The sequence below is a fragment of the Thunnus albacares genome, chromosome 14 (assembly GCF_914725855.1).
Source record: "Thunnus albacares chromosome 14, fThuAlb1.1, whole genome shotgun sequence".
Taxonomy (NCBI): Eukaryota; Metazoa; Chordata; class Actinopteri; order Scombriformes; family Scombridae; genus Thunnus; species Thunnus albacares.
The window spans coordinates 24,553,184-24,576,277 of NC_058119.1; the positions used below are offsets into that span (position 1 = coordinate 24,553,184).

Consider the following 23,094-nt stretch of genomic DNA (forward strand, 5'->3'; position numbering starts at 1 on the left):
CAACCACATAGCTAAACACAGAAAATTACATAGGTCTAATTACATTGTGGACTGTACAACATTTACTCGATACAGTCAGCTGCTGTTCTTACAGTAGCTCTGCACGTTTCTTATGTTGTAGTGAGTCTTTAAAGACAGTTTCAGGTCCTGTTTCCAAATCACACAGTCAATTGTGCTGTTGGTTAGCGCTGTCGGCTAAATACAGGTGAATCCTTTCTCAGACTTTGGGTTTTTTAAAACCACCATTCCAGTTTTAGTGCACTTTTAGAAATCTCTCACTGACACACGGAGGATTCAGTGTCGAGGCTGCTGTAGAGTTTTAGTCTGACAGCCTCTGGCCTTAACAGAGATACACCAACACAAATTGAATCATTAGTCTTTCCTTTTCAGCTCTCACATTCAAAGCTCTGTGAGCCTGAAAACACTATAAACTGAAAAACCCTCCCTGGACACCCATGACATGTGTTAAATCATCATTTATTCAGCAGAGTGAGCTTCACTAGTGAGCTTCACTCCTCTCATCCACCTATCTCTCCATCTGCTATATAGCATCCACTTTACCATTTCGCTGAAATAGCAAAGTCCCAGCAGAAGTCGAGATTGCATCAAGCCAGTGAGCATCTTCCTCCACTTCAATAAGCAATAGACACACAATATTTACAGGTTCAGAGCTCTTTAAGGGTCTTGGACACAGTGCGGCTCAATATGCATCTCTTACACGGATGTTAATGTTAATTCATGCATCACTGGGCACAGTAATCACACTGAGTCCTATTTACGCCCTGAAACATGAACCACCGTCTTCAAACAGAAAATTGTGGTGATCTCTTTGCAAATCTGCACAACCTCTATCTATAACTTGGCCAAGGAGAGCTGAGGCTGCTCCTCCTTCACATTAAACAATAAATTTGTATATATGCTATGGAAATGTGAATAACTGACTTCATCTGAACCTGTTTCAAACTTTCAATCTGAAGTGAAGATGCTCTACAGTATGTCTGAAATCATGCCTTTTTCCCTGCTGCTACTGTATTCATTAAAATTTTAATGTAATGTTTGGAAATACTGAGAAAGAGAGCGGCATAAATAGTGCATGCGATGTACATTTACATGACATTTTACATTTTTGATATGTACATATAGATGTGATTTTTATCCACTGTGACTTACACTCTGAGTGCCTGAAAGCCCCCCTTGCTTTGCACAGAGGAAGATACTAAATTTCCAGATATTGCATGTAGTCATCTATTGCAGAAATATTAGCAATATAAATACAAAAATCTTAGGATCTTTAATTAAGATCTTGAAAGCTGTGTGAGCTCTGTCATGGGTGGAAAAACTGTGACTGAAATAATGAAGCTGTGAATGAATTCTCCCACTCTTCAATGCCTTTGCAATCTCAGGAGAATATATGTACATCTTGCACTGTGATGTGTTATGTTTGAATTTCATTTCTTCACATTTTTTTCTGAATAAAACGGTAGCAGGTTAGAGACCCGTTTTGTCTGAAATGTCAGCGGTATTTATTTAATTTTGAATTAATAAAGAGACAACTTCTAAGTCAGAGAAAAGTTTTCTCCTCCACATTCACTGACTTGACCTTGAGACATCAACTGGCTGACAATGATCGCACTTGTTTGGCTCGATGTGATTTTTTTGAAGCTGTCTAACAGCTATTGAGCTGTGAAGATCAGCACATCCACGATCTGGATGCTGAAAAACAACTTGAGTTTTTTTTTGTTTCCAGTCCTTCATCTGCCAATCAAAAACACACCTAGCATGCTGGTATTTCTTTATGACTTTATAGCCTTCTGAAACTTATCCAGTTAGAAAATGTCAACAGCTGTTTAAGTGCTGCTGGTGTGTAAGATATACATGCAGTTGCATATACAAGCTGTTCTTGGTATATTAAAGGACATGGTGGCAATTTTCAATATTTATCTTATTTACAACAAATTTCATGTGCCAAACCAACAATGAATTGATCCTATTTACAAGTATTGTGTGTGTGTATCCAAAGCCCGATCTATATATTAATATCTTATTCCTCTGTGCCGTAGACCAAAATCTATTAACCTCTTGTATTGAAGTTCTTTGAGAAATTTAAATATAGTACAAAGTCAAGAGGTTGTGATATGAAGCACAACAACCAAGCAAAGCTCTGTAAACAGAAACATGTTCCCACTCATGCGTAGTGGCTTCTGCCTTACAAGGAACTACTCTCCGGAGACTGAAAACGTGATCGCTGTTATTATTCTTTTGAAACCGTGTCTAAACAAACAAATGTGACAGTAACCTTTGTGGCGAAGGGACGTGTCACCCAGTGCAATGGTGTGGCTCATTGATGTGTTTTTAATAGTTTTTGGACAACAACAGAGCTCTACAGCAAAGAGGAATAAGATATATCAGGCTTTGGATACACAAACAATACTTAGATTAATTCATTTTTGGTTTGGCTCTGCACGTGATATTTCTTGACAATAAGAAAAATATAGAAAATCGCCAGCCATATCCTTCAAATCAATTAAACTTACTTACTTTTTAGGCTGAATATTGTGTTGGACTGCATTATATTGTCAGTGTTGTTTTCATGACAGCCTACTGACACAATAACAGTATTTATCGCACAAGTATTGTATTGAATTGCATTATACTGCACAGATCCCTCTATTCTGAGGGGAACAGCTGGTTTACTCTGTATACACAAAGTAAACACGTTCTTGCTTTTAAACATAGATTGCATAAATCAACAGAAGTGCACATAGAGCATTAGACAAATATAAAAATGTCTATAATCTGATTTTGAAAGTTCCTGGTTACAAACAGACAAAAGTACATAGGAGATACAAAGTAGATCAAAATTAAAAAAAAACAAACAAACATACAAGCTCAAGTTCTTGATTCTGTACCTCTAGGTATGTGGGACTCAGTTTAAACATCTACTGGGTTTCTGCTGGGAGCAGAAAACTGTTTGTAGTCTCCTCCCCTGGTGAGAGAGCCTGACCCGCTGCGTGGTGGAGAATTTTAACGCTGTGAAAGTGTTCACACTCCATGTAGGAAATTGTAAGCAACAGGGAAGGTAGAGGTCCTTCCTGTTGGTGCTGCTCTTGTGCTCTACCTGTACCCACTGTCTCATACACATACAATTTAGGACAAGGGCACTGAAAAGCATAATATAGCAACATGGGGAGCATGTGTAGTGAGGGATTGTTGCTCAATATAGATTCACTGAGTTTTTGGCAGCATGTCAAGAGTGCTTTGAACATTTCTCTGTTTACAGGAAATGATTCTTTTCATTTTCCTAAGCTTGTAAGCAAGAAGCTTTCAACTATTTAATTTATATTGCACTCAAAGCCACTTCAGAAACTAATTTCCTGCAGTTTTCTAATATCAACACATACTATATGGTACAGATCATTATTCTCTTTTGATTACTAATGGAGTAGCACTTTGCTGCAAATTCTTTTTACTCTCAATTTCCCAAGTTTAACCGACTTTAACTGCCAACCTGGCAGGAAAAACACTGCTGTCATTAGTGCCCTTGAGCAAGGCATTTGACTCCCACCTGCTCCAGTGAAGTGGTGTGGGAGTAAATGGAGCAAAACAATAAAACATCAAAAAATCATCAGTGCGCTGATGGAAGAGTTTGTTAATGGTCCCTGTTTAATATTCATTATTTTTTAAACGCATTAAAACATTGAGTCTAACACATTATTTCTTGTCCTAGAAATAGCTGGTAGCTACTAGTTAATGATATGAAAAAGAACATTATTTTTCTTTGTCGCAGCAGGAGATGTTTTACTTGTTTGTAATACCAACAAAAACGGCACAGCAAGGCAAGTTTATTTTTTACAATAAAAAGCAGCGGCAAACAGAAAAGTCTTCAGCCATGATTTAAAAGTACCGAAAGTTGGAGCAGACCTCAAATTTTCTGGGAGTTGTTCCAGATATGTAGTTCATAAAAACTGAAGGCTGCTTCTCCATGTTTAGTTTTGACTCTGGGGAAAAAGAGTCAAAACTAAACAGGAAAAAGTCATCAGGCGCTTCCTTTACTGTATGTCCAAACATGCATAAAACAACATTCACCACTCAGAGTATGTGTCTTAAAACAAGAACACTTCACCAATAAATTCAACAGGAAACACTGCAACACGCATTACAACAGCAGAAGAACTTGCACGACACAATATTCGCATGAAAACAACAGCGATGACTACACTTTGTTAGCCGCGCAGTTGCCATCCTGAGACCAGCTCATCTCTGTACCATCCAGGCTTTGTAGAACACATACCACATGTACTCATTTAGACTTCACCAGCACTGCAGTAGCCTAAATTATACATAAACATCAAAGGTGTGTGTGTGTGTGTGTGTGGGTGTGCGTGTGGTGCAGGTCAGTGGCACATGACTGCCTCAGTTCACTGCAAGCACCGGTGCTGTAGTCATACTTCATTATGGCTTCCTGTTACAGCCTCTGCTTTGAGGAGACGTTAAAACAAAATCACCTGTTGAAACATTTTGCACTTTAACATCTCCCTCTTCTGTGTTACTCTATTGATTCCTGAAGTAATAATTCACAGGTGGATCAGTGTGCGGACTAAGCTACTGATCAGCACTTCTGGAGTTGGCAGGAGTTCAGCATCACACACAGGACTGACTCTTAAACTGCAACCGGCTGCCTTTCATTTACACCCAGATTTGGCATTTGCGAACATTCATCGCCCACTGCAACATAGGAACATGTTCTTTAATGGGAACGCATCACGCACACTTAAAAGTCTATATTTATATTCTGGGGCTCTACTGGAATATCTTTGCATGATTTACAGTACAAAAAAAGTCTGGAACAGGCCCTTCTAACTCCCGTCTCTTTAAGACCCCTCAGCAGACTTCAGGCAGCACCGGAGGCTACATATACAAAGAGTAGCAGCAGGATTTCACTTCTTTTTCTCATTCTTTACTCAAAATGGATAATACCTCCGTACATGTTTGATGGTGCAATGATCTGACGTCATCAGGAGAAGGACATAGGGGCGACATTGCAGATGAAGCAGAGCAGACTGAAGCTCTGGCTTTTAACTTGCAGGGAGCATTTTCCATACGTTCACCTCAAGTTTTGGAAGTTTGGAACTTGATCATAACATAACATAACATAGACATCTGACATCATAACAGTAAAATAATATAAACAATAAGCAGAACATAATAAAAAGCATGATATGTCCCCTTTAAGCAAATATGCTTTGTTGATATCCAACCTTAAAAAAGTACAACTGGTACAGTCCCTGATGGTGGATGCTATTACCCTCGGAGAATGCTGGATCAGCATCAATGATCACATAGTTTATTATTCTATTTATTAGGAATCATGACACTTCTCTTAGAGGCAGATTAATATCTTAATTAGTACATAAGCTCTTTTGCAAGATTCTGTGTAGGTTGTATTTACAGTTGGTTTGAGTTCAGCATAACATTTTTATAGATATGCAAAGCTTTGCTTATGCATAATACACAACATTTCCCTCTGTGGAGCAGCAAGAGATTTACATGAGTGCATTTCTGGTGGCACAGACACTTTTCTTGAAATAGTTATGAAGTACACTTCAGTATTTGCAGAAGTATTTTAGTATAATGTTGTTGGGAAAACCACTTAGCGGAGCATTTTCACCACATTAAACTGAATTAGGTTCTACTGTACCACTCAACGCAGATGATCTGGCTGTGTAACACAATCTGATTTGTCCTCATTGTGTTTCTCACATGCATGATGTGAAAAATTTAATTAAGCCAGGCAGATATTTTTCTCAATATTGCAGGATGGGTGGGGAACCTTTGATGCTTAATCATCTCAGCGAGTGCAATCACAGCCATGGCTGTCAGCGTTTTGACAGATTTTATGATCATTACAAACTATTCTCTCATGGTTGAGAGAGGTGTGAGAGGTAGTTAGTATGCGCGGAGATAAGGAGAAAGTTGAGAATCCCGGCGAAAAACGACGAAAATGAGATGAGTCGAGATTTTAATGAGGTTTCAATTGAAAATATTTACATGACACCACCTTATGATTCAGCGTCAAAAAAATTGATACCACAAATTCCCACAAGGAGTAAGAGAGTTTTCCTGGTTGTGACCTAAAGATTTCTGATTGAATCCCTGCCAGCTGCAGGGCTGCTCTTCTGTAGCTGACCCTGACCTGAAGTACTATTAAAATGAGATCAATTCTCTGCCACTGGTGGACCAGCTCTTCATTCTCCTCCACCTCATGAACTGAGTCATTACATTGCTGGTCAGATACCTTATCTATGTTACTTCATAAAGTTTCGGCTTCGACTCGGATTTGTCCTGCAGTGTTCAATGTCAGCTACCGTCCGTAATACCAACGACATGTCTTCTGCACTCACATTTCCTAAGACATCACATCTGATCTAATTATCCCTTGAGGCAGCCTGGAGTGTAAGAGGGAACAGATGGTGATTTACAGTCTAAAGGATTCTGGAGTCGGCTCCTGTATGTAGATGTTTTGTTAAATTATGCCCAAGACTCCTCCAGAAGCCTCAGAAGTCTATTCTGGCAACTACAGAATATCAGATTAGTTGTCTGCAGAGTTCTGATTGCACTATATTGGTTCTGTCATTGTAAAAAAAATGTATGTTAGAGAGACAATTCAAATCCTGTCAGCATCTATTTGAGCTACATTAAGTTAATATATTAGACCAAAGAAAGTGGTAATGTATGACAAGATGGAAATATATGAACACCAACCACAAAGAGAACGGTGAAGGTAATAAACTGATTTTATTTTGCTTCAGGGGACAATCACAAGTTAAAAAGGTCAATGAGCGACTGAAGGGTTGCTGGTTCAGTTCCTGGCAGCTGCCCAACATCTGTACTAGCAAGACAATTAAACCCCAAAGCTTCAATGAGTGAAGTCGAGAACTATGTAACCAGTAAATGATATACAGAGGGATAAACTTCTACTATGTTCTCCTTCATCATCATTCTCATCATTAACTTTTTCTTCTTCTTCATAATCTTCATCATCATCATCATCATCATCATCATCATCATCATCATCATTCTCATCGTTAACTTTTTCTTCTTCTTCATAATCTTAATCTTAATCATCATCATCATCATCATCATCATCATCATCATCATCATCATCATCATTCTCATCGTTAACTTTTTCTTCTTCTTCGTCTTCTTCATCATCATCATCATCATCATCATCATCATGATCAGAATTTCATCATCATCAGCATCAACTTCATCGTCATCATCATCATCATCATCATCATCATCATCATCATCATCATCATCATCAACTTTTTCTTCTTCTTCTGCATCATCATTATTTTCTTCATCATCATGATCAGAATTTAATCATCATCAGCATCAACTTCATCGTCATCATCATCATCATCATCATCATCATCATCATCATCATCATCATCATCTTTTTCTTCTTCTTCTGCATCATCATCATTTTCTTCATCATCATGATCAGAATTTCATCATCAGCATCAACTTCATCGTCATCATCATCATCATCATCATCATCATCATCATCATCATCATCATCATCAGCAACTTTTTCTTCTTCTTCTGCATCATCATCATTTTCTTCATCATCATGATCAGAATTTCATCATCAGCATCAACTTCATCGTCATCATCATCATCATCATCATCATCATCATCATCAACTTTTTCTTCTTCTTCTGCATCATCATTATTTTCTTCATCATCATGATCAGAATTTAATCATCATCAGCATCAACTTCATCGTCATCATCATCATCATCATCATCATCATCATCATCATCAACTTTTTCTTCTTCTTCTGCATCATCATCATTTTCTTCATCATCATGATCAGAATTTAATCATCATCAGCATCAACTTCATCATCATCATCATCATCAACTTTTTTGTCTTCTTCTGCATCATCATCATTTTCTTCATCATCATGATCAGAATTTCATCATCATCAGCATCAACTTCATCATCATCATCATCATCATCATCATCATCATCAACTTTTTCTTCTTCTTCTGCATCATCATTATTTTCTTCATCATCATGATCAGAATTTAATCATCATCAGCATCAACTTCATCGTCATCATCATCATCATCATCATCATCATCATCATCAACTTTTTCTTCTTCTTCTGCATCATCATCATTTTCTTCATCATCATGATCAGAATTTCATCATCATCATCATCATCATCAACTTTTTCTTCTTCTTCTGCATCATCATCATTTTCTTCATCATCATGATCAGAATTTCATCATCATCATCATCATCATCAACTTTTTGTTCTTCTCCTGCATCATCATCATTTTCTTCATCATCATGATCAGAATTTCATCATCATCAACTTTCTCTTCTTTGACCAGCTTCATCATCATCATCATCACCACCATCATCATCATCAACAACTTTTTCTTCTTCTTCTGCATCATCATCATCATTTTCTTCATCATCATGATCAGAATTTCATCATCATCATCACCATCAATTTTTCCTTCCTCCGCATCATCATTTTCTTCATCATCATGATCAGAATTTCATCAGCAGCAGCATCAGCTTCATCATCATCAACTTTCTCTTCTTCTTCTTTGATCATTATCATCATCATTTTATTTTTTTTACTGTCACTTTGATACTAATCATCTCACTTGCAGCCATCATTAGAGGGTCAAAGGTCAGGCATGCTCAAGCTCATTACAGTTGAAGTCTCGTTTCTCTCCTCACTGCTGCACTTACAGGCAGTGGGTCTTGTTTTTAGTACAAACCAGGACCCTCTACAATGCCCAGCGACTGAGCGCTCTTCTTAGACCAACTACGCGTCATCGTAGGTGATGACAGTACCATGTGATTAATGAATGTGTGTTTAAGGAAGCAGAGCTCCAGCGGGACTGGCCTTGAGCCAATATCAATGTGTGTCAAAGTCAGATGGATAGACTGCAGGCCTCTGTCAGTTTTATCACTTAACTGCTTGTCCCTGGGTTAATAAATCTAGATTCCTGAATGACATCTCCACGTTTACCTGTGGCCACAGCTGCCATAATGTAGCCTTGACTTCATCAGATCGCATTCATGGCCCCCCCCTTCTCTGAACACACATTTTCATAAATGACACTAAAGAAGAAATATGAGAGGGGGCTTCTCCTCAGCTTCCTCTCACTTTTCCCATCTCCACTGTCACAAACTCCAGAGTCTCATGAATCATAAAGGACAGTGGGCTTCTGCAGGGAGGTGCGCGGCTCATTCACGCTAATTGGATTATATCCACAGGTTTACATTCCTCTCAATACAGACATCCAGTTCATCGGAAAGAAGTAAATTCTGATGTTTTGGTTGAGATGGGCGGCATTGTGAATTTTTCCTTTAGCTCTATCCTCAGAATTGTTAATAAAAATATATCTCAGTATGACCCTGGAATAGAAGAGCAGGACACATTTACTGACCGTAAACATCATTAAACAGCCAGTGCAGTCTACCAAATGAACCACATTATTAGCCTGCAGTGATCATTACAAACCTGGAGGAAATCAAGCAGGAAACAACATCTTGTCATTAATAACCCACTTCTGATCTCTGAATCACTGCATAATGCAGGCAAAAATCTACATTATTTAAACATTAACTTCAGGGCCACAACTAACGATTATTTTCTCAATTAATCCATCAATCATTTTGTCTACAAAATGTCAGAAAATAGTAAAAAATGCTAGTTATACCTTCCTAGAGCTCACCCTGACTTTAAATTACATCTTCAAATGTCTTGTTTTATCTGTTAAAAGTCCAAATCCAAAGATATTCTGCTTCAAATCCTCACATTTGAGGAGCTAAAACCAGCAATTGTTTGGCATTTTTGCTTAAAAAAATGAAAAAAATAATTATCAAATTATCAAAATAGTTGCTGATTGATTTCCTGTCGATCGACTAATCGATTAAGTGGCTAATCACTGCAGCTCCAATGAACTTTGTGTTAATGATTTTTAAAATATTAACTAAGTGGTGTCAAACTGAACCTGAAGAACATGACATAAAAACACTGAACTCAACTGAAGCACAGCAAGTGTAAAACAAACCAAAATTAAAGCTTCATGATGACAGCGATCGATTTCCTTTCGGAGTTTTCCTCAAAACTTTTTTTCCAAACTGAACATGTGTGAATAACAGATCATCTTCTGAGGGGAGTATAACAAACCCTGATATACAGTATGCAGCTCTTCTGGCTGTGTGCAGACACCATGAGAGGGACAACATCTGGATTGTCTGATTGACAAAGACCTTTAATAGATCCTTTAATAGATTCCCTAACAGTGTCATCTATCTGATGAAAGCTTATTTTTTACAAGTTAAAATTAGTTATAACGGAATTATGTTATTTGCGTGATAGTGATAGTTGATCAGTGCCCTCTTACAAAAGGCACAGATTACTGAGCTGCAGGACAGAAACGTTGGAGCTGGTGGGGATTCAGAGTTTCGCTCAAGAAAACTTCAGCAGGTAAAAGCTCGACCCTGAATTTCTTCTCATGCTTTCCCTTCTGGTTGGAAAATATGAGTGGAGGGAACAGATGAGATCTCTGCTCCCTCAGCGGTTAGGTGCTCTTGACCAGGCCACAAAATGACTCAGTCAGCTGATGTCAAGAAATTTTTATAAAAAAATCAGAGAATGATGACTTGAAATGCACCCCGAGAAAAGTGAGTTTCCACCTTTTCACCTTGATGGAAAGACAAGAGACAGTCAGAGACGAGACATGACAAGAAAAAGGCAAAAGTTTCATGTTGAACTGGGAGACCATTTTTCTTCCACTTCAGTGATCAATGTTCAACTCATGCAAGGAATTTTATCCACATGACCAAGGTTTTAGTTTTGAGCAAAAATTGTTCTTCTATAAACATTTTACATAAACTACATTCTTTTGTTGCTTAACATTATGTAATCTAGTAATTTAAAGTACTTATCTATACTGTGCACCTGTTCTTGTACTTCTGCTGCTCTGACTTTCAATATCTCTGTATGGGATCAATAAAGATTATCGTATCAACTTAAATTAAATATATTTTAGCCGCTGTATCTGGACTCTTACCATAATCCTGACTTTAACCACAGTCAGTTTATTAGCCTAAACCTAATCAATAACCTCAACATTTGAGTTTTTGTCCCATGTCTCTTTGTGCTTTTTGTGATGAAGTAACATAACTTTCATATTCCTGTTAACAGCATCACATGTAAACCATTAGTTAACTTATCAGCAGCACACAGCTTAGCAATATGCTTGCACAGAGTAGCTTTCAAGCTCTGATTGTTGCCAAATAGGAGAATATGCTTACAAACTGTAGGAGTACCTCAAATTAGCACAAGTCACTTCCTAAATAATCTAACACACCTGAATTTACAGCTCAGCATCCATCATCAGCCAATACTTCCCACCTTGAAACAGATTTGGAACAAAATCATCTGACTCTGAACTGAGAGAAGACAACACTTTCACCGCCTCTTCTCTTTGTAGATGAAACACTTAGTGACATTAGTTTTAAACTGAGAACATCTCTCAGTGGAGACTGGTGACTGTGAGTGGTGAGTCATTCATTATCTGAACAAAACGTGTGCATGCACAGGTACATAAACCACATTTATCTGCATTATGTGCACACACACACACACCTGATGAGCAGGTTGGCACCTTGCATGGTAGCCTGTGCCATCAGTGTATGAATGTGTGTGTGAATGGGTGAATGTTGGCATGTAGTGTGAAACGCTTTGATTGAGTGGTCAGAGGCCTAGAAAGGCAAAATATAAATGCAGTCCATTTACCATTTACACACACACACACACACACACACTCTCTCTCTCTATCTGCTGCTTAGCATTCCCTTGCTCTCCTCATGTTCACACATGGCTATTTGCTTCTTATCTGAGGAGGCACACACTCACACTGACACATAAACATGCACACAGACACGTGCACACACACAGGCACATATGCACGGACAGACAGAGTAGGAGTGCAGCGGTATTATCTGTCATTAGGCTGCGATTAGAACACACACTCCCCTGACTCCAAATCAGCCGAGAGAAGAGATAACAATCCCATGGAGGACATATGCAACAACACTGGAGAGACACAGAGAGGGAGAAAGAGATTTTTATGATGCCTCATGTGTCTCCTTTGTGTACCTAAAGCTGTGTGTATGTGCGTGTGTGTTTTGTCTCACGGGCACAGCAGCCTGTAAGCGCACTTTGGCTCATCGGAAGCACTGTGTGCATGGCAGCAGTGCCTCCCCTTATGCATACAGTCAGCATTTGAGGGAGCATTGGGCAGATAACTGGAGGAGATACCATCAGCTGGACTAATAATGTTCACACAATTATTGAGGGCTTTGCATGGAAAATTGTGCACCACTTAAGACCAGAAAGGACTAAACTTTTTAATTTAATGACCACCACAAAAACTAATTGGTTTAAAGTCCCTATGATCCTGAAAATTTCTGACATTGCCCCCCCCTAGTGGTGGTATAAAAAGCTATGTGGCATAAAAAGCATACAGCATCCAATCAGAATAACTTGAAACATGCTGTGGTTCAACTCCACAGGTGTTTCCCTATACAGTAAAATGAATTATATAAAGTTAAATAGTCTTAACAAGTAATCAACAAAATGTGTTAATTATACAATATTTTAAAACACCAAAGAAGAATAGTTGACTTGCGCTTTTGTGCTCAGTTAAATTAACATTAACTTGACTATTGCATTGCATCTTGATAAGATGTTTACAGTTTGCATTTGGCTGCATCAACCTCAGTGTGCTGGTGAGACATCAGCCATATCAAAACCATCTCCTGCCTCCACCTGCCCTGCTCGGAGCCGCTGCACTCGCTGCATCTCGTTCTCTCTGCGCTGCCGCCACAACCGTAACTTCATTAGAGAGCATTTCTATGCAGCATATCATTTCTTTTCTGAGCTTGGTGAACTCAGACAAATCTCACCTCTAAACCGCATCTCTACTGAGCTCTCCTATGCTCCCAGAATGCACCTGAGGGCAGTCACCTGTCTGAATGAGCTGCTATGTTTGTATATGAGGTGCAAATTACACACAGATTGCGAATACAAATTGTGTTAATTTTGCTCATAATATTTTGGTAATAAATCTGTGCATGATAGACAGATACATACAGATATATACTTAGTAACTACTGTATGACTGAATCAGAATGACTATTTTTAGATTGATAATACTGCAAAAAATTGTGCGTCATTTAGTCTAATAAAGTATTTGTTGGAACTTGGCAGTAAAGCTTCAATAAACAGAAAACCCTTGTAGCAGTAACTGTTTCTACTCCAGGCCTACAGGTAAGTTAGAGACATTTCCATCCTCTTCAAATTAGCTTCTGACCCCTTTCCAAGTCTGTGTCTACTGCAGGAACAGCAACTCTTTTTATAGTTAGAATACATGTACATAACAGTGTTATTGTTCAACTTTAATGACTTGACAACAGCTTGTGACGAAGGTTCTGGCTTGAAGCTCAACTGTAGCTGCAGTATTCATTTTACATGACTTTGTTTTGTGGTATATTACCTCCTCTCCAGATGTTTTTTGTTGAATGTCTGCTTTAATTATCAAGTGTAATTGTCTCTAGTGTGAAAATAGAAGCATTCCCTTGTGATTCCTTAGTTCACAACAAAGCTAACAGTAGACAGATTTTTGATTTTATGTTTTATTTAGCTTTTTCTACAAATTTCATCTAATCTTCATCAAAGTTACTACATATTTGGATGATGTGACTATAGTTGGTCGCCAAATTCTGCACAAATTTGCATATTTTCTGATCAAAATGAATCAAAATTTGATGTCATTCAGTATAAAGGTGGTTCACTGACAAACAGCATGCATGTCAGTGGGTTTAACTAAGTGGTCATGAGTCTGAATCACTTATAAGTTTGTACAATACATCATTGCACAAAGAGCTCCAGTATACCCAGACTCTTTCTTTTTCTCTGAGCACTTCATGGATAAACAGGGCTGCTGATGACAGATTTATCAGCCATCAGAGGGATGAAACCTGTGCACCTGTCACTGCTCCATACACTTCCTTACCCTAAATATTTACGCTGCAGCTTCAGCGGAGAGAAGAGTCACTCTGACTGGTTTCAGAAACACGAACATCTGCCCTCTCACAACGGTTTCACCTCCTTTGTTCACTGTGACAAATAGCTTGAGTCAAACCTTGCCTATGGCACTGGCTCAACACTAATACAAAGTCAAATAAAATGTAGAGAGATGGCCGGTGTATGGGAGATTATTAAGCGGATGATGTACTGTATGTTTGCTCTCGACGAGGGCAAAAAAAAGGGTTTCAAGCTTTACTTATTGATTTTAGAGTGACAGCTACATTTTCTTTTGATTATGGTTTGTGATAGGCACTCTGCTGAGTCCACACCATTTCCTCCGGGGCAAAGAGATCTCTTTATCTCTTTGTTTCATTTTTTTTTTTTATTTTACTCTTTCAAAGCCCATAATGTCGGTGCGTCTTTCTCCAGCAATTGTTGTCTGTCAAGGGGAATATAAACCTGACGTGGTAATATTTATCATTTATCTGTCTGTCCCCGCTCTGCTCAGCCTGAATCCTTTAGTGGCATTTTATTTTTTCAAATGTATAACAAATATTGTTTCCCCAGGCATGTTGACTCAGACTACCATTTAATACAGCATCAGCACTATGATAGAGAAACATTTACCCTCTTTATTAGTCTGTCTTAGCAGTATTGTTTGGCATATGCACACATCTCCTATGTAAAATTATTCCCCTGCTGACATTTCCATCAACACAGTGGATCCCAAATGGACTATCAATGATGTACAGGAGGAGTCTTATGAGGCTTTTTTGAATAACTATGCTTTTTTATTACTTTTTGTGGTCTTAATAGTGCCTCTTAACTATGTTGTCCCCCCCCAAAAAATACAGGAGAAATCCAGAGGGCTATGAAACATCCCACTACAAAAGAGAATGACAAGTAGACAGAATAAAAGATGATGATAATATAACAAAAAATGCTCACAACTAACACTCATACAGTAGAGCAGAAACAAATGAATTCTCCACTTGCTGGTCATTTTCTTCTCTATGAGCACTGAATGCATTTCCATCCAAACCTCTGACAAGAAATGAATAACGTATTACTGAAATATGAAACTACTACAAACCTCTCTAATAACGGCGATTCACATTTATGCAGCCATACTTTCAAAGTGCAACCGCAAACTTCTTCAGCCTCTGCAGGAGCAGGTGAGGCTTGAGTGCCTTGCTCAAGGGCAACTGTTTAAATGTGCTGAGAGAGAGGAAAGTGTTTCTCATTCACTTTCCCCCACCCACACGCTTCCTGCGCTGCCCCATTGAAGAGCTTTGCATGGGAAGCCGTGCGTGAAATATAAAAATAAATCAATGAAGTGATATTGCTGAGCATGTTATAAATCTCTAACTCGGATGTCTTTCAAAAGGACTCATTTGCAACTAAAAACTATATTAGTTTTTACCTTTATTATCTCAGGAACTACACTTTTTCAAACATTTGAGATGAATGTAAACTGAATGGCAGCAGCAAACACACAACCCTACATCAAATCTCCTCTAAGATAAAAAATGTCACTGTGCTCACCTCCTCTCGTTGCCCCGTACGAGCTGGAAAGTATTAGGGCGACCTGTACAATAATTCCCCAGACTTTTTTACTCCAGAGATCCATGATGAAGTGGAAGGATGCTGCAGAAGAGCCCGGCGGGTGAAGAAAGGAGACAAGCTGCCTCTCTTCTCCTCTTCACTCCACTCCTCCTCCTCCACACTCTCCAGATCCCTGATGAATTTTTCACTTCTGCGTCCACAGCGCTCAACCAACATCCGCCTGCACCTCCACCGCGATGACAGCAGAGGCAAGAAGCTGCTTTCTGTTCAGCTGCACTGTGCAGAATGAGGGGATAGAAGAGGGTGAGGGAGAGAGACACACATAGAGAAGGAGAGAGAGAGAGAGAGAGAGAGAGAGAGAGAGAGAGCTTTCACTACTGTCACAGCTCCGGATACTTTAGTCATTAACAGGACTTGAAGACCCTGTGCTCTGCCAAAATCCTTATGCAGAAAACCCACTGCAGGCTACTCTATTCTGCTCTGACAATGTTTGAGAAAGAGTCATCTCAGGTCCCATTAGGCTCCTGGATGCTGCTCACGGTCTGTTTGTCATCATGTAATGCAGCAGTTCAGGTCCGGTGGCTACGGAAGGAATTCCCAGCAGTGACTCAGTCACTGTAAATCAATTGTGAAAGTATCCCACTGAGAGAGGATACAGGAATAAAAATCACTATACTATTTCTAATTATTGCATTTATTCTCCATATGGTTATTGTATATAATCTCATACATAGATGTACAGATAAAATACCAATTGATCAAGATTTTTACTGCTTTCTGGGAAAGAAAGCTAGTGCATTCAGCTGTTTCTGTCTTTTTCTTTCATTTATTTAACCAGGTAAAATTGAGATTTACATCTTTTTTTTTTTTTTTTACAGACAACATAAACAGGCTAACACAAGTGCCAAACACTGCACAAAAGAGCATAAACAATAGGCCCTCAAGATGTGGATTGAAGTGTTTGAATTTTCAAAAAACATCCAATTAACTTTTTTCCAGGTCCTTTAAAACTGACTTCATTTCACAATAAATAATAAGTAATACCTGCTGACAATTTCAGGTTCTTCTGTACATTGTTTCAAGTGGAAAGTGCAGTATATTTAAAAGCTTTTTGACCCGAGAAACTCAGCAAACTGACATCTAAACATTATGAGAGCGCAGAACATAGTGGTTTTGCATAAATGTACACATATGTGAAGGACAAAGCCCAGGGAAGAATATCACCTTCATAATAAGAAAATATTAAGAACCATGAATGTAATATAACATGCAGAATATCAATATGTGCTTTTTATTTTGCACTGAAATTACGTTTTAGTGACAGACGCCATCTAGCAGCCGTAGTAATTATGATCCGGGGAAGTGACGCAGTTCAGACGATGTTTATATATGGTGACAGATGTTCATATTCAGAGTTGGTGGGTTGGGTGGATGGCTAGATAGATGCCAAAAAGTGGACTTAGCTGCAGGAGACTGCTGTTTGCGTCCTGTTTCCAACTATCACGTTTCCAACTGTGAGTCGGGAAAGTTTTTTGAAAACCATAAATTTGATTGTCGTTGTGTTTTCTGTTGCCATGACAACTTTAAGGAAGTTACCACGTTTTAAGTGATCATTTTAACCCAAACCATGATCTTTCACTAACCCTAACCAAGTGGTTTTTGTGCCTAAACCTACTACTGCCGACAGAGGCGGCATATTAGAAAATGCTCCTATGGGTCCTTCTGGAGTGCAGGTACAATCAGCCTATGTGGTCGTTTCATCGTGAGGATGTGCTGCTTTTAACACCCTGATGAAGGCTTTCAGCTGAAACCAGTTCAGCCATGCAATATTAAAATAAAGATTTCTTATCATATTCAAGACACAGAGTGTGGATTTTTCTTTCTTCCTTTCAACTGTTGTGACCCTTCATTCCAAAATGCACCTTTGTTAGCCAAGTCTGACTTTTTAAAAAACACTTTTTTACCTTTGTCTGTGTCCTTGGGGTGCTTTAGTGGCTCAGTGGCATGACCATATATGCAACAACCTCGATTGGCAGCATTCAACATTATTGAGAATTTAGGTCCAAAATCTCATCTCAAATCTCATCTCAGTCTATTTTTTTAGAAAAACTTTCAGAAAGTTTTTTTTTTCCAAACTTGCAGGCTTTGTGATTAAACAAAAACACACAGTAAAGAAGACTGATGATATTTCTCCTGTCTGAAGAACAGATGTTTCTTTTTTTTTTTCATTTGAAAAGTCTGACACAATCATTTCACAGTCATCTATCATTTGATAACCACCACACAATGGGATAGAGAGAGAAGTCATTTCTCCGTCTAAATTGGGTTTTCACGCTCATATTTGAATACTAAGTAAATATCTCAGTTCCGCATGAAGACAGAGATTATGCTGCAGTCTTTTTAGGCATTATCGCAGTTAATATGACTGTTCCTGGATCACGTCACTGTCCTTGTTTTATCTGCCGCGATAACTTACCATACACACAGGGATGTCAGAGAGGCTTTTCAGGAGCAGAGAGGCGGGCGGCATGTGAATGAGGCAGGCTTGTGTGTGGCGAGAGGAGCAGAGATAGAAACAGTGTGCCTGTGTGAAACCGTGAACTGAAGATTTTGTGTTAAAAAGAGAGAAGCAAAGAGAAACTTGTTTGTGTTTTTGTGCACATGAGAGGTGGACACAAAACACACAGAAAGTGAAACTGAGTTTTCACACATACAGTATGCTAATTGCTCCTTTCATGTCTGGATTTTGTACCTACATTTGGATGGATAGTTAACATCTTAAATATGTTTCTGCTCAGTTTAGCTTTATCTAAGCGATGAGAAGATTCGCCGCTACTGTAGATTTATGCCAAAGCTGAGAGTGAATATTTGCACGGGAAACATTTACTCAGCATTTGCAAATAATTCTGTGTATCATCAGATGATTCGTTGTTTGATGTGGAAGTGAAACGGGCCAGCGGATTCATTTCATTGCAGTGTTGTGATTTTTGGAGGAGTTTATTTGATCTTCTTTGTCTAAGAAGAAAACACCATCTTGCTATGATGTTAAAGTATAGGTTCACAACTGGTGGTGGCCATATCAACACTGAAACAGGTTTTGCTTGCTGTAATCATTCTTCATGTTCATACCGACCATTAAAAGAAGAACGAAATCCACAGTCGTTTTGTGAAAAAGGGTGCATTTCAAAGTTTATCTGAAGTTAATATGAGGCTTCAGCTGTCACTTGAATATTGTATGGGTAATATTATAAGACAGACTTGAAAAAAAAGTGAACCTATCCTTTAAGCATGGGCTTTTTTTATGCCCTACAGCAATTCAGTTAGCTTTTTTACATCAATCTTCTTTAAAATGCATATAATGTTACTATACCTGTTGCTCTTATCTTCTCTCTACATGTACATCAAGTGACAGACCCTCCAGGAATTTCTAATCATGATATATAAAAAGCACTTTTTTTTTCTTCCTGCATTTTTTCAACAACAAAAAAAGGTCGAACTGGAAGAATTCTTAGAGAAGCACATCCAGCTTCTTGGCTTGCTTGCTGCAAAGAATGCCCAGTTCGTGTTCCCAGAGTGCCCATGCCGTCCTGAGATCCAAAGCAATTCCTCAAGTCAGAAAACAGAAACAGTCACAAAGTTTTACAGCTGCCTTGCAATTTTCAGTGTAATTGAGTACAACTTTTAACTCAAAGTTTATGAAGACCGACTGCAAATTCAGTCATTATGTGCCACAATAATCATGAAAAGACTCCTGGAGGGACTGATGTGATATAAACTTCCTTTGAGGTCTGAGATTAAGTCCTCAGATAATATAGATTTAAGTATAAAACAGAATTCTGTAGGAGTTGAATATGTTGATAATAATGTAACATTTATTGTAAAAACTTTGGTTTTCCCTAATTCATTTTGCATTGAATTAGATTGTTTACATCTGAAACAGCTGATGCACTAATTTGGTTTGTTTTTAAGTGAAAAAGATGACTTTCCTTTGACATTGTGTTTTCTTTCTCTCTTTATTTTTGTGTAAATTACTGCTTGTTTTGCATTGACTTTTTCACTTTGCTTTGTAGCTGTGTTTGAGCCCTTCCGCAGCCTCCTGCCAGGCCTCGTTTTGTGTAACTCATTTTTATTTTGCATACCAAATGAAGCCGGCCAATGACTGATGCACTCCCACTCTACTTTATATTCACAACACCTGCTGCAGCCTGTGGAGGGCTTTTGGTTCAGAGTTTGTTTAAGAGGTGAGCAGGGATGATTTAAACTTGGTGAAAGGGAGAAAAAGTAAATACAGAGTTTATCTCTATGCACCATAAGTATAGGAGCACTTTGTCAGTGATGATAGCTTGAGACAATTACAGCAGTGTGTTGCTTTGGGGTGGGGGGTTTTGTTGGGGGTTTTTTTTGTTTTTTTTGTGACTTAAAGTTTATTGAATTTTAAATTTTCAGTAATACAAAAGTATATTCTAGAAAACCCAAAAACAATACAATACTTGAACAAAGAAGAATAGAAGAGCAAAAAAATAATAAAATAATAAAAGGTAAATAAAAACAAATATTTAATAATACAATAAAGTAAATTAAAATAACAGTATTGAATGATGTGTTATGTAAATTTGTCAGATGTCAACAGTAACACTGTTAGGTGTCTACTCACAGTCCTTAAGAAACAAATGTTTAAATAGTGTCCATGTAATTTTGTCCAACCTCCTGCAATCATAATGGTCTCAACAAAGACCTGTATATGCTACAGAGAAAATGTCTCTGTAGCATATACAGGTCTGTATATGTTTACGAATACAGATAACAACATGTTGTAAAAAACAAATATCAATACAAGCATAGTCTGTGTGTTTTATGAGCCCAGCCCTTAATGACATCAGTCAACCTAATACTCAGAAAGGCGTGTTCACTGGTACCTCTGTAGTGAGTGAAGCCACAGAAACATTCCCCATTTATTATTGTATTTTTCTACCTCATTTATTCGGCTATAAGACATTCTCTCAAAAGCTGCCACCTTACCCAGTTCTCAGATCCATTCCTGAAATAATGGACCTTCTACAGCTTTCCACTTTCTCATTATTATCTGTTTACCAATCATAGTACTTGTCTGAATCCAGTGTGCTGAGGGTTTTACAGTTTGGTCAGTGGGTTGAGGATTTCCATGTATTTACACACCAAAACCAAAGGCGTCACTAGAGATTTATGGTTAGGGGGGCTGAGCTTTTACCAGGGGGGACTGGGGGGAGGATTTTTTTTTTTTAAATGGCTTAAATGCTATCCATCCACTTACAACAGGCACAGATCAAGCAAAGGTTTTGAAGCCAAGGAATGCTGTCTCCTCTCTCTTAGATATGTTGGAGGTCCTAAGTCTGTTATTGATACGCAGACTGATGTTTGATGTTTGAATCGTTTAAGCTAGTCTATGCCTAGTATGAGTAAATTCAGTATTAATTTTAACTGAAAGCTTAAACAAATCCCACTTGCTTTCTTCTTGATCACTAACGTCCATCAGACCTGCTCTTTCAGCCCTGTCAGTCTCCATCTTCCTCCTCTCCCTCTCCTCGCCTGTTTTCAGTAACATGTTATTTTATTAAACTCAGATTTACAATAATTCAAGGCTTAATGAGTGGTCAACCAGTTTAAATTTGTATTTGTCTGAACTGGCAAAATCTTCTCACCTGACCGGCCTTCGGTGCAGCTGCCACCTTTTTGAAGAAATGTCGTATATCCATCTACATGTTGAGGAAATGAGGGATATAAAATTAGGTTATCATCAACACAATGTGACCTTTTCACTGACATTGACTGATTATAAACAATAATCTATGCCTATTGATATGATTGTTTTGAAATACTTAAGAGGCATATAAAAGTAAAGTATTTAAAGAGCTGTCAATAACATTTATAACTCTTTTGCTCCCTCACACTTTGGCTGGCTCATCAGCTAGTTTGAAGTACATTGGAAACCACTTATAGTGATCACGTTTGTCTGGGTCAAATTAATCACTATAAGCGGATGATTATTATATAATTATAATAATTATTAATAATAATAATAATTTTTTTCTTTTTCTTTATTTCTCACGCAGATTACCATCTAATTGACATTTGTATATTTATTACATTATTTTAAAAAGTAATGAAATGGCCAGCTTCACTATTTACTGTAGCTGTTTCAAATTATAGTACAGCTGTTTCGCTGCTGAAGCCTTACTGACTTATTTTAAAATGAGAGAAAGAGAGAGAGAGAGAGAGAGAGAGAGAAAAGCAGTGGTCAAGCGAGCTAGAGAGTGGATGAGGAGAGCGAGTAGTGGTAGCCTGAAAGCTGGTGAATGAGAGGAAGAAAACGTTATTTTCTGATTGTTTCACAGTGGTTACAAATAAACACACCCACACCCCACACCTCCGCACCCCTGATAATGGTGCCACAGCCGCTAATTACAATATCATATGTGTATCATTGGAGTAAGGTAAAAAAAAATAAAAATAGTGTTACTGTAATTTTATTTTTCCCCCATGTTTTCATGTATGTAAAGACCCAAAATGAACACTGTAAGTGGACTATTGATTACTATAAGCAAATTATTTAAACAGCATTTGTGTAGGAATGATTCTGTCCTGAGCTTTTTGATCCATATAAGCGGTTGATTACTGTAACTGTGATTATATAAGCAGTTTCCACTGTATAATGTTGGTGTTATATAGCCCATCCTCTTGTCTTTTCCTCACTTAAACCTAAAGTTAGCTAACGTTAAGCAAGAAACAAACAAGTAACAACTTGATAGCTCACTACATTGACCATCATTTACCACAAATTCATATTGGAGCTTGGTATCTTCACTCTGTTACTACTTACTATTTCACTCTGTATATTATGTTTATGTTGGTAAAGTCTTAGCCAACATCTTGTCACAACTTCAGTAGTTTCTGACTACCCTTACAGTCTCTACTGTGGGCTCTGAGAGAGCAGCAGAGCCAATGGAAACACTGGATTAGAGCAGCAGCAGCCTCTCCCAGGTCCTAGTGCCTGGCGTTTTAGGTACATCGTGAATTTGGAGATGCAATGGTTCGATCGACTTTAATGAAAACTGAATGAGAAAAAACTATTATGATTTAAACTAAAATGTACATTTATTTGGGGGGGGGGGGGGGGGCTTACAGGCTCTCAAGGGGCCCCGTCAAGGCCCCTGGGCCAGGGTCCGCAGCTGTGCCCCCTCGAGCCTTCATTATAAAATATTGCTAGAACCTTAGACAAATCAAACAAATTAACCATTAAAGTTATCTTGAAAACTTTAGGCTTTAATTGTATGTGATTATCTTATCTATTTACAGTAAATTCCTGGTAAAAATTGATTTTATACTGTACAAAAAATAGGATCATGTGAAAATGGCTT

At 38.2% G+C, this 23,094-nt stretch overlaps 1 protein-coding gene across 1 annotated transcript in view; it reads right to left on the reverse strand.

Annotated features, from left to right (window-relative positions):
- The window catches only part of LOC122997365 (contactin-associated protein-like 4), a 72,158-nt gene extending 56,242 nt beyond the window's left edge, over window positions 1–15,916 (reverse strand). Inside the window, exon 1 of the mRNA XM_044373451.1 lies at window positions 15,752–15,916. Coding sequence (XP_044229386.1) covers window positions 15,752–15,916 — 165 coding nt within the window. The remainder of the gene's footprint in view (window positions 1–15,751) is intronic.
- Window positions 15,917–23,094: the final 7,178 nt, after the last annotated feature.